Source organism: Microtus oregoni, unplaced genomic scaffold (assembly GCF_018167655.1).
Source record: "Microtus oregoni isolate MIOR12 unplaced genomic scaffold, Mior012 000002F_ref0000024, whole genome shotgun sequence".
NCBI lineage: Eukaryota > Metazoa > Chordata > Mammalia > Rodentia > Cricetidae > Microtus > Microtus oregoni.
This window is the reverse complement of record NW_024543061.1, coordinates 29,917,615-29,930,405: the sequence shown is the minus strand read 5'-3', so window position 1 is coordinate 29,930,405 and position 12,791 is coordinate 29,917,615. Positions and strand designations below refer to the sequence as shown.

Here is a 12,791-nt window from a genome sequence, read left to right as displayed (position 1 = left end):
GTGGAGTGTGTGTGGAATCGGCGCGGGAAGACCCCCGCGCAAGCGCATACTGCGGCGCCTGGCCGAGACGCTTCCCGCGCAGAGACAGAGCACCTGTTACCTCGGGGTGGCCGCCAGCGACGTCCTTGTCCTCGCTGGGACGCCGCCTGTCCCCCCCCCGCACCCCCCTCGCCCTGTCTATTTATAGTTCTTGTCCGCACTGGTCCATTTCGGGCAGTCTGGTCAGTCAGGCCCGCCCGGCCGTGCCCTCGACCCCGCGGCGTGCCCAGTCACGGCGCCATCGCAGCGGAGCGAGCGGGGCCGGGCGGCAGCAAGTAAGTAGGGGCCCAGAGGGGACGCGCCCTCGGGTCGGCCGGCGAGGGTCAGCGGCCGCTGGGTCCCCCTGTGGCGTGATTCTTTTGCGTGCTCTCCGTGATGATGCTGTCCCCCACCCCACCCCCATGACCCGTTCTGTCCCAGCTAGACGCTAAACGTCATCGAGGTAAGGGCTCGCCTGCCTTCCTAGAGCTCCTTAATAATGCAGGGTTCGGTTCGTTTAAATTCAATCAGCGCTGAATGTATCCCTGGGCAACTCTCTTAACTTTAAAGCCAGGAATATAATTGCCCTGCATTTTCCCCACATGATTCTTAAGAGGAACTAATGAGCTATAATGCATATTAAAGCACTTGGGAAAGTAGAAAGAACTGCGAATGCAAAACCACTGCGAGCTCACCAAAGGAAAGAGAAAAGAAAGCGTGTTTGTCTTTATCATCTCTGTGACTCGTCATTACATGCCTTGTATATGTTTGGGGGAGAATTATTAGTATTAAACAAATCAGGGAAACCACAGCACTTAGGTGGTATGTACATTGAGAGTCATCTCCGACCACCACATTGGTAGATGTAGGATTGGGGAAAGGTGGTGATGGCAGAAACAAATCCAGCAAGGGCGTGTGACGCTGTAAACCAGGGGTCGCGAACTTAGATGGCTGCAAAATAAATAGTCTACAAGGAGAGAGTAGAGCAAAGCAACATACGATAAAGAATGGCTGACACTGAGTAAAGGTGAGCAGATTTGCCGTCTGAGGAGCTGCAGTTGGCTTTTCAGGTCACATGGGAATCAAGGGCCCGTTGCTGTCGTATCTAGCTTTTTCCCTAGAGATGTAGGAATGTTTCAGGTTTGTTTCTTGAAGCTGAAGAAAGCTCTGCTGCTTGTTCCCCAAATGAGGCCTCTGTCTTAGAGAGCCAATGATGGCTATAGGTTAATCTTGAGGGCGGGGCGAGACGTTGATGCCAAAATACAGCGCATTTCCTGGGAAGGGAAGAAAGTCTTCCGGGTGAATCTTATAGTTGGGCAAGAGGATAATAGCTTAAAGTTTAAAAGCATAACGTTTAAACAAAGTAAAAAATCACCCAAACTGACATGCAAGATAGAAATGTACATGCAAGCTAGAAAGGGTAGGGGCCGGCATGGTGGCACAGGCCTTTAATCCCAGCACACAGGAGACCGGAAGGCAAGATCTCTGTGAATTAGAGTCCAAGGAAGACTACCTAGAAAGAGCCTGTCTCAAAAAATATTTCTAAGGCAAAGGGGAGGGGGGAGTGCAGTTATTAGGAAAGAACTAGTACTAAAGTAAGCGTTACTCTGATCAAACCATGCCAAGCAACTCTTACATGCCAAGTGTCACCAGAGTCACAATGAAAATAGAGAAGTGAATGAAACAAAGCCCTTTACGTCAAGAAAGTGGTATCTGAGCCGAATTTTGAAGAGCTGGACAAGGGAAGACACCGAGAATTGCATTATGAATTAGAATTGCTAGCACTTTAACACTATAAAATATCTACAAGGAAGGAAAGTCAGGAAGTGAGGCCGGCAGTGGTGGGAGGAGCCAGTTTACAGGGAACCCGCAATACCTGAATGAGTGGTGGTGAAAATTGGCCCTTGATAATTTTTTTTAAGTGTGAAATGATTTTTCTTCATGGTCGCCACTGACTTTTAAAAGGCCTTCTTAATAAAGGATTTTGTTTTAAACATTGAAACTGGGACATTATTTTCTGCCATAATGTTGACATTTCTTGGTTTGTTAACTCAAATCTATTGAAGGCAGTTTTGAGAAAATTAGATTTTGGAGCCTGTCCTAGTCACTTTTCTGCTCTTCAGTTGTTTTTTGTTGTTGTTTTTTTTTAAGTAAACAGAAAAGCAAAGCTTTGTTGTTGGTCATTTCTATCATGTCTGTAACCTATTCCCTGTTCCAATAAACACATAACAATTCTGAATCTAGTAATTTCTCCCATCACACAGGTCAATGCTAAAGAAATTAACATAGAAGTGAGGGATAGCCACAAGATTTCAAAGCTGTTGTCATTCAGACCAGATAGGAGGTTTCTGTATTTTCCCATCGCTCATAAGTTGGGCTGCCTACACTTTGATATGTAAATTTACAATATATGAAAATTCATAATGTATCTATTATTTCTCTGCATATGACATATCAGATAATGTACAGACATCATTTTCAACACAGCTAAGGTTTTCAGAAGCCATAAGTGATTAATATTAATACAGTCTTTTAAACACATTTCATGAAGTTTTCAATATATAAAAAAGGGCTTAAAGAACAATGAAGTGTGGATTGAGTCCTCACCATACAGCTAAGGAAATTAAACATTTATACAATTGAAACTCCTTGTCATTCTGTCCTGTTTGTCTCCCTTTCTTCCATACCCCATGAAGGCAACCACTCTCCTGAAGTCAGCGCGTATAACTGCCTTCATTTCTTTATGTTCTGGTACTGCTGTACAGGTCCTTCAAAATACATGACATTTAACCTTTTTATTTGGGTGTTTTCAAATTTATGAAAAAATCCAAGAATAATATTAAAATACAAGAGCTAGTTCCAGGACAGGAACCAAAAGCTACAGAGAAACCCTGTCTTGAAAATCCAAAAAAAAAAAAATTCTGTTAATACACTTTACCAAATTCACCAACTATTTATATTGTCAGAATATATGATCTACACTTTTATATCAGAATAGCCTACCGTATTGTATATATATTTTTTTTTGATTTTTCAAGACAGGGTTTCTCCGTAACTTTTTGGTTCCTGGCCTGGAACTAGCTCTTGTAGACCAGGCTGGCCTCGAACTCACAGAGATCCGCCTGCCTCTGCCTCCCGAGTGCTGGAATTAAAGGCGTGCGCCACCACCGCCCAGCTCGTATTGTATATTTTAAACACATTAATAGTATGCAGCATGTATTCTAGTCTTTTTCATAACCATGTTTTTGATACATGAAGATCATGTTTATTAATTTTTCTGCTGTACATTATTCTTTTGAGTGAATATATTATAGTCTGCTAATGGATATTAAGTTGGTTTTTGCTATTTCAAACAGTGCTGGTATGAATTTTAATTACTTTACCTTCTACTAAAGATGGGGAATTTTCTTAGAAAGAAAAGCTTGGTCATTATCAATCATTCAGAAAAGGTGGCGACTGTAAAGGTAGAGAAAGATGATAAAATCAAACATTGTGAAAGGAAACATTTAACTTTTGTAATTGATTCTTTGTATCTTTCACATCATGCCTCCTGATTCCCACCTATCTCCCTCCCCCCCCAAAATAAAACAAAATAAAATTTAAGAGAAAAAAGGGAGGAGCTCATCATGGAAGCTGCAGTGCGACACAGTGAGTCACAGTAAACCCGTGTCCACACATTTTTTCATGCCCGCGTTCATTGCAAAGAATCATTGGTCTGATTCGAGACCCCCGATTCAAGGTCTCTGAAAGCAAAACATTTATGATGTAAAGAAATTGACATTTCCGCCCCCCATTTAATTTATAGCAGTGCATTTCCCTAAACTAAATATAATGGACTAGAGTGTAGCTGCATTTTGGATTTGCAGAGTAATTAGGCTTTATTCTTGTGATTTATATTTATCTTTGCTACTCATCTTTCTCCATTATTATGGGTGCTATTATTACGAATGCATCAGTTCAGCCTGCTGTAAATTGGAGCGGAGAATAACTCCCCATTGACATCACTGAGAACAGTCACACAGTTTTGTTCTGCTGATGAAAGGAGAACACACTCTCTGCCCTCATTGTGAGAAAAGTTGCTGTCAGCTCTCTCCATTATGGGCTGTAGCTGTATCCACAAGGGATTCGTGTATGCACTCACGAATTATTTTTGTTTGAAAAATGTTTGTCCAGGTATGCCCTGCCTTCACTTTACCAGGTAGATTTTACAAAGATAATTACATGTATAACCTTATTTGTTTCTTCCAACTAATCTTACATAATTCTCAAAAGAAATCCCAGGTGAAGAAACTAGAATTTAAAGAGCTATGAAACATGTTCATAATACTGGGATATGGCAGACGAGGACTCAGACCAAGGCCTCAATAACCAAGCCCAAGTTCAGTCCCTAACTGTGGAGCTGTACTGAGTTTGCTGAGTCACTCTGATGATAAAAATCTACCTATTGTCCATTTGGGGGCTAAAGACTGGAAAAATGGCTTTGTTTATATGCTTTATCCTCATTATTCGGATGAAGAAACCAAGATTTAGGAAAAGTTAAATCATTTTAAGACGACAGCAAGCAACTAGCTTAACTTCTGTCTGCCATACCAAAACCTCTGTCTCTTAAGAAACAATGCTGAGAATTTTTGAAGTGTGGTAGTTGATTTAACAGCTAGGCTACTTTTTTTTTTATTTATTTCAATCAGCAAATTAATTTGATCTGTAAAGCCGAAGCAATTAGAATACCTTTCAGAAGCCTATAAACAGCAATTAGAAGGAATAGGTACTTAGCAAATGTATATGTCCATTTAAAACATACATAGTAAATGATTCTTTAAAATATTTGAAACTGTCGTTTCTGTTTTAAAGGAAATTGAAGGGTTTTGTTGTTGTTATTTGTGTAAGCTAATGTTTGAGAAAGAGGAATCACACCCAAATACACCATTTGTTCAAGAGAGTTTCTATAGGTATGGATAATATAGATATAGTTATGAACAAATAGTTGATATTTTCAAAGCAGACAACCAATTCTCAAAACTCTTGAGCTGAATTTAGGATAAGAAGTGGAGATTAGTCACCCAGACAGGATAGTGTCCTACTCACAGTCTTGAGAGTGGGTTTATTTATAGCTTTGGAGCAGTCGGCAACCTGCCACTTGTTTTTGCAAAGTCTGTGAGCTAAGAACAGGTTTCATAATTTTAAATAGCTTTTGAAAGTCAAAAGAAGAATATTATTTCATGACACATGAAATTAGGGCATGTTAAATCTGTGAAATTCAAATTTCAGCGTCCAAAATTCATTTTACTGGAACATGGTCATGTTCCTTTGTTTATGTTTTTTTCCTCTGTGGCTGCTTTTGTGCCATAAGAGCAAAGTTGAGTGGTTGTGACAGAGCCCAGATGGCTTGCCTGGCATATTTATCATCTAGCCCTAGGTTTCCAGCCCTTGCACTAAAAGGAGTAAGGAAGCAGACTTAGGGGTCAGATGGAATTGGGTTCACAGTTCAGTCTGTTTCCATGTATAATGCCTTGGCCATTTTGCAAGAAGCCAATAGAAAAAAAGTAACTTACATGATTAGTGTTTTTTTTCCCTCTTGAGACAAGATATCATCGTGTAGTCTTGACTTCTCTGAAACTCACCATGTAGATAAGGCTGGTCTTGGACTCATAGAAATCCTCCTGCCTCTACCTCTACCTAAGTACTTGGATTAAAGGTGTATGCCACCATGCCCAGCTTGTGATTGGTGCTTTTTATGAAGGAGGAGTAAGAATACAAGATTCTGATGGTTCTCCTCAACAATATGATATCTGAAAATATAAGACTACAACTCACTGATGTACATAATTACAGCTACCTTGGGCCACTTTTCTCAATGTTTCTTCAAATGCTATTTATACAAGTAAAGGTTCTAGATTCCAAATGATATCATTCTTAATTCAAATCAGCTTTAACTGCCTCCAAACTGTAAACTGTTGATAATGCATTTTCAAACCCAAATTGCTCTGAATACTCTGCCTCCTTCCCTGGGTTTGCTTTGTCCTGTTGCTGGCTCCCAGGAACATGGCTGCAACTGTGTCAAACATATGGGCCTCCCAGCCATGGAGCCAAGACTCAAAGCTCATTGCTATAGCCACCTTTGGGTGTCATGCCTGTCCTTGTACCAGTAATACTAGTAAGGGATGTAGGGGCCTATCTTTTTCTAGGAAGGTGGGTCGGATACTAAGGGAAGCCCAACATCATCCACCATAAAATCTATGAGCCAGGAGAGCTGGCTCAGTAGAGGACTGCTCTTCTAGAGGACCTAGGTTTGATTCAGTATGGTGACTTACAACTGTCCGTAACTCCAGTTCCAGGAGATCAGACAACTTTTGCCTGGCCTCTGTAGGTACCAGATTTACATGGTGCACAATTATACATGCAAACAAAACATCTATACACATAAAATCAAAATAATAAAAAATATTTTAAATGCCACCTATATTATATTTATGAACAAACATAGACCCATTACTTACTTAACTTGAACTTCATTTTTTTAATCTCAATAGCCAAAATGTAGCACCAAAAAGTCCATCAGGTAGAGTTTGGCTCCTATCCTACATATGTGAAATCATAGGATTATAATCATAATCGTTGGGTCTCAAGCATCAGTTTTCTAATATTATCAAGATCAGCATTCTAGGAACTGACCAAACTGCCTATGGTGTGTTAGATCAAGGGCACCTTGTTTGGGAGATGCACTTGGCCTTCTGACATCATGAGCACTGGTATGTTTTGATGGCTTCTTATACATGAATACAAATAAAATACTAGGTTTGTAAAAATAAAAAAAAAATACTTCCTTAGCAAGGTGGTGGTGGCACACGCCTTTGATCCCAGCACTCCAGAGGCAGGCAAATCTCAGCTGAAGGCCAGCCTGCAGATCAAGTTCCAGTACATCCAGGGCTTCTCAGGAAAATGCTGCCTCAAAAACCAAAAACAGAAGAGAAGGTACTTCTTTAAAAGAAGGTTTCTGTTCTGTCCATGGTAAGAAGCTTGCCTAGCACGTGTGACACTCCAGGTTCAATTCTGAGATCCGAACAGCAGTAAAATAGCTTAGGTTCTTTTTAGCTCCAACTATCGTGTTTATGTATAAAGTGATGTGATGATGTGTGTAGAAGAGGATTCAGATATGTAACAGTCTCTTAATTGCCCATAATTGTATAAAAAGAAATAAATCTGGGGTTTGCTTTTAACCAGAAAACCATCTCCAAGTAAGCTTTAAGCTTTATGAAAGTAAACCAGAAAAGCAATGCCAGAATGTCCAGCAGGTAGACTTCTCTGGCAGTCTTAGTGCTTAGCTCGGATGGTTGTTATGTCACAGGCTCTTGCAGTGCCTGTTGGGTCTTATAACTCCTTACTATGTATAAATCACTTGCTTATTGAAGTGAATTTTAAATCAACACTCAGAAAGTAAGAAAAAGGCAATCTTCCATGAAATGTCTAATTCTTTACAGGACTATAGAAATTTGGGGACTCACTACCCTTTCTATTTGAAAAGTATTCCTGTTCTTATAACCTCATGTTTCTTTCTTAAGCATCAACTCTGCTGCCATCACTATTCATTGTCACTGCCTGTAGCTTTGTAGTCAAGCGAGACTAGAAAAAGATATAGAGACTAGGAACCTCTCCTCACAAGAGCTCCTGGCTCTGAGAATGGCTTTCTTTAAATCAAAGCAGCTAATTAACTTCCTTGAAACCTCATGTTTGCATCGCCTGGGGAAGGCGAAGGTGACACCACCAGCTTAGAGACTTTTAATTAGACTAGGGCTTTTAAAGGCAAGAAGCAATTCAGTCTGTGCCACTGTGAAACAGGGAACAAAGAAAAGCTGGGCAATGAAGGAAGACACATTTAAGTTTTAAATACCAGGAATTCAGAGACCAGCAGCCATTGGCTTGTATTTTAAAACTCAGTAAGAATGAAATTTTCATTACCTACCAGTCTGAATAAATTTTCCCATCCAAAAGTTTAATCAGAGTATGGACCTAATTTCAAGTCATTCCACTTTCTGGGTCTATGTACCCTAGTCCTCGTCTTATGGACTAGTCATTACACATTGGTTGTGTGTTGTGGAGGGGTTGAGTGTAACACTTTAGAAATGATATTAACAGATCCTTCTGTAGCCTCAGCCCACAGGGTGACCCATTTGATAACCAGAAATGGAATCGCAAAATTTGCTTATCTTTTTACTTTCTCCCTTCACTCTGAGATTCTCCAGCCCTAGAAGAAAATCCAGCTGATGATTAGCAGCTTTGCAGTAGCAGTTAATAATTGATGATTTACACTTCAAAGTCTTTTTAGACATGAAGTAGTTGTCTTAAATTGCTCTGCTCTGAATGTATGATATTTATTTATAAATGCTTCTTAGTATTAATGCTATGCATTAAGTATAAAGAAAGTTTTTTCTTAGACAAAACCTGCTTTTTTTTTTTTTACCCTCAGGACAGTTTCATGGCATCTCTGTTGATTTGTGAGTAATCAGAAATGCAAATAGCCCCTGAGGAATCAAGCTAAACTGAAAGAAACATTACTTACAAACTTCAAGGAGTATATCATGGAGTACCAGACTGAGGGAAAGGAGAAGCACCAGCATAGCTTGAATTTACTAGATAAAATTAAGAATATGAAAGAATTAGAAGAAATGATTGATGTGGTGCTCATAGCAGAAGAGGAGAAATTTCCTTGCCACAGACTGGTCCTCGCTGCATTTAGTCCTTACTTCAAGGCTATGTTCACCTGTGGACTACTCGAGTGCACTCAGAGGGAGGTCGTACTCTATGACATCACAGCAGAAAGTGTGTCAGTGATACTAACCTACATGTACAGTGCAGTTCTGGACATCAACAATGCCAACGTACAGACCGTAGCAATGGCTGCCTATTTTATGCAGATGGAAGAAGTCTTTAATGTGTGCCAAAAATATATGATGGACCACATGGATGCCTCCAACTGCATAGGAATCTATTATTTTGCAAAGCAAATAGGAGCAGAAGATTTATCTGATCAGTCAAAGAAGTATTTATATCAGCACTTTGCTGAGGTAAGCCTACATGGAGAAATACTAGACATCGAAGCTCACCAGCTTCTGGCACTTATTAAGTCTGATGATTTGAATATATCCAGAGAAGAGAGCATTCTGGACTTGGTTCTGAGATGGGTAAATCATAACCAAGCATTGCGTACAGAGCATCTTGTTGAACTTTTGAAGCAAGTCAGACTGGAACTTATAAATGCTTCTTTTCTAAGACAGGCCCTAAGAAGGAACACGATGCTCCTTTGTGATAGTAGTTGCATCGACATGATCCAGAATGCATTCAAAGCCATCAAGATGCCCCAGCAGCACTCCCCTAATCTTCGCTATGGCATGGAGACCACCAGCCTGCTGCTTTGCATTGGGAACAATTCTTCTGGAATCAGATCACGGCACAGGAACTATGGGGATGCCAGCTTCTGTTATGACCCCATGTCACGGAAAACCTATTTTATTTCATCCCCTAAGTATGGGGAGGGTTTAGGAACAGTATGCACTGGGGTAGTCATGGAAAACAATACTATAATTGTGGCTGGAGAAGCAACTGCCTCCAGGCTCTCTAGACAAAAAAGCAAGAATATTGAAATTTATAGGTTTGTATCTCATAGCAGGTTTTGTATTTTTTTATTTAGTTTTAAGATAAGATCTCATTATGCAGCCATGACTGGTCTGGAACTCTCTGTGTGTAGACCAGGCTGTAACTCACAGAAATCCACCTGCCTCTGCCTCCTCAGCAATCTTTATATGTTTTTTAAATCTTGTTTTGACATTAGCAGTTGAAGAAGTACTGCTGAGGGGTTACATTTTAAATTAGATATAATAAATATTCTAGTATAAGTCTCTCATGAAGAATAATATACAGAACATCATATTATATATCCACAATATCGATATAGCATTATATTTATAATGAAGTCATTCATATTTTGAAATTATTTTTCTTTTGTTTTTTGTTATTATTGTTTTTGTTTGGCTGCTTTTAGGCAGTGCTAAGAATCAAACTCATAGCTTTGGCCATGCTGGGTAAGTGCTCTCTCACTGAGCTCCACCCACAGCCTGCCTTTTCCATTAATTGTCAAGACATAAATGAATTTTTAATGACTTAAATATGTCTATGTTATGATACAATTGTATTTTTCAGTTTGGACCTAATTATCTGTATGATCAGGCATAATATATAGTATGTAACTTATAATAACAAGAAAATTTTGTTTATATAAACTCTTTTCAATTAATTTTTTTAGTTATTATTTAGAGTAGTAAGTAAATTTTTTAATGTGGGGTCTTATGTATCCTAGGTTGATCTAAAATTCACTGTGTAGCTAAGGATAACCTTGAACTTATGATCATCCTGCCTACAGTAGTGCTAGAATGTCCAGTTTATGTGTTGGGGATCGGACCTGGGACTTCCCTCATTCTAGGCAAACACTATACCAACTGAACAAGGGATCTTGCTATGTAACCCAAAATAACTTCCAACTCCTACTTCCTTCACCTTCATGAGTGCTAAGATTATAAGCATGTGACACCTCACCTGCTAGGACCTTTTCCTTAACTAGAAAGTTTTCATTCTTGCCCTCAATTTGTGAATCTTCCCTAAACCTTCAGCATTACTGAACTTTTGAAGAACCCTCAGTGATAGGAAGAGAAACAAGATGTAGTTATATAGATGCTTAGCTACATAGTTACATAGATACCTGCTTAGACATAGATACACAAGTCTGTATCTTATTTGTGAAAACACATTTAATTTATGATGTTTGTAAGTGTTTTTGAGTGCTTACTGTTTCACTACATGAGTATGAAATATGCACATAGAGTAAGTACTAAAAGGTGTAACTTTCCTTCAGGATCCTTCCCTTCTTGTCAGGGTTTATTCAGATTTTTCAGTCATAATGTAATTAATTCTGTGACAGTAAAGATGGAGCAAAGAAGGAATTTAGAAGTCTACCATTTCTCCTCTCTTATTAGCACTACACATCTGTCTTGAGACTTTCCTGTCTCTTACACCGTCATGGTTTAAAGATTGTGTCTGATCTCACCTAGTGGTGACAGATTACAGAGTCCTGGGTAAATGGTCTGGATCCACACCCGTGGTGGCCAAGCATGTCACAGGCTACAGGAGCGTCCTTCCTCAGAATTGTCAGTAGACTGCAAAGTGAGTATGAAGGCCTTACAGGAGGAATCGGCTCTGACCTTCTGGGCAGGATTCTTGCCGTTCTGTTTCCTGGTATGGCACCTGCTTTGTGCTGGTTGTGCTGGTGTCCTTTCCATCTTGGGATCTTAATTAAAGAGCCTTGGGCTCTTCAGATATCTCTTTTCTTCCTCATGAAGACAGTCTACTGGTCTCTCACCAGAAATTATTGCTAATAAGCATCAGCCCTGGTGTGTGTGTGTGTGTGTGTGTGTGTGTGTGTGTGTGTGTTCTGTTCTGAGCCTTGGACATCTTTCATTTTCACTCTAAGAGCCCCTTTTCTTTCTTGCAGCGATCTAACTGCATGCACCATCATTTCCTTGTTAACTAATGTCTTAGACTCAGCCAGGCTCCCGACACCAAACAGCTCCTCCACATTGGTCAGAATTAGAGTAAAAGCACCTTTACCTTTGATGTAAAGTGGTCAGAAAGAAGAGTCGTCAGGTTATCAGAAGCATTGCTTTGCCCTTAGACGAGACAGACTTCCTCATAATTACTCACCACAGTGGACTCTAGAAAGCACTGAGCATCCTGTCTCCCTGAGATCTTTGTCTCACAAGACTCTTAATCTAGCATCACTACAAGCAAATTGGGTGTCAATTTTGTGCTAAAAGGGGGAAACCAAGTATCCTTTGGTGTATCCCTGCAATATTATTTTATAATAATTCTTTCATAATTTTAGTATCATTGCTTCATATCACTTTAATCTTTGTCCAGATGTTCTTCTAGACTGCCTGTGTTGTACAGTTCATAGATGTCCGTGCATCCACAGATGTATTTCTTCTTGAGTTAAAGTGTGAAATAGACAACACTCTAGTAGGCCAGTTCTTTCCGCCTTCTTTCTTTATTCTCCCACTTTGGCATATGAATTAAGTGAGCATGTATTTTTTTTATTTTTATTTTGAGACAGGGTTTCTCAGTGTAATTCTGGCTGTTCTGGAACTCACTCTGCAGAGCAAGCTGGCCTTAAACTCAGATCCTCCTGCCTCTGCCTCCCGAGTGTTGGGATTAAAGGCATGTGCCATGACCTCGGGGTCCCAGTAAGTGAGCATGTAAGTGGCATCTTTAAACTATCAACCTGTTGGCACTGAATGCTCTTGTGACTGTTCCTTTTTCTTATGTCATAGCTACTTCCTAACCACAAGTTTTATAGTTTTATCTGAGCACTTTATCTCCCCATTTTCAGTTCCAAATGTTAAAACAAAAGTCAGATTAGCAAGTTACTTAGAAAACCATCCTCAATCTTCATGGTACCAATTTCATCCTATTATGCTTTCTTAAACTATGCCTCAACCCAAACCCATTTTTGGTTCTTTTACATAGTCACTCAGTTTGCTTTTCTTCAACATATTGATGATATCTTCCTTACCTTTGAAAACTCATAAATTAAAAATTAGTGAAAATATTCCTTGTGATTCCAGGAACTCTGACTTCCTTTTTAGAATTACATAGAAGACAGCCGCTGGAAGGTTTGAGAAATCTCTGTATCCGAATGTGACAAGCCACGCATGCCTCTATGAAAGGAA

The 12,791-nt window shown here is 39.7% G+C and overlaps 1 protein-coding gene across 1 annotated transcript in view; it reads left to right on the top strand.

The window, feature by feature from the left end:
- The first annotated feature begins 272 nt into the window (after window positions 1-272).
- Window positions 273-12,791, top strand: part of Kbtbd12 (kelch repeat and BTB domain containing 12) — a 75,708-nt gene continuing 63,189 nt past the window's right edge. Inside the window, exons 1-2 of the mRNA XM_041640457.1 lie at window positions 273-314; window positions 8,483-9,664. Coding sequence (XP_041496391.1) covers window positions 8,595-9,664 — 1,070 coding nt within the window. The 5' untranslated portion in view covers window positions 273-314; window positions 8,483-8,594. The remainder of the gene's footprint in view (window positions 315-8,482; window positions 9,665-12,791) is intronic.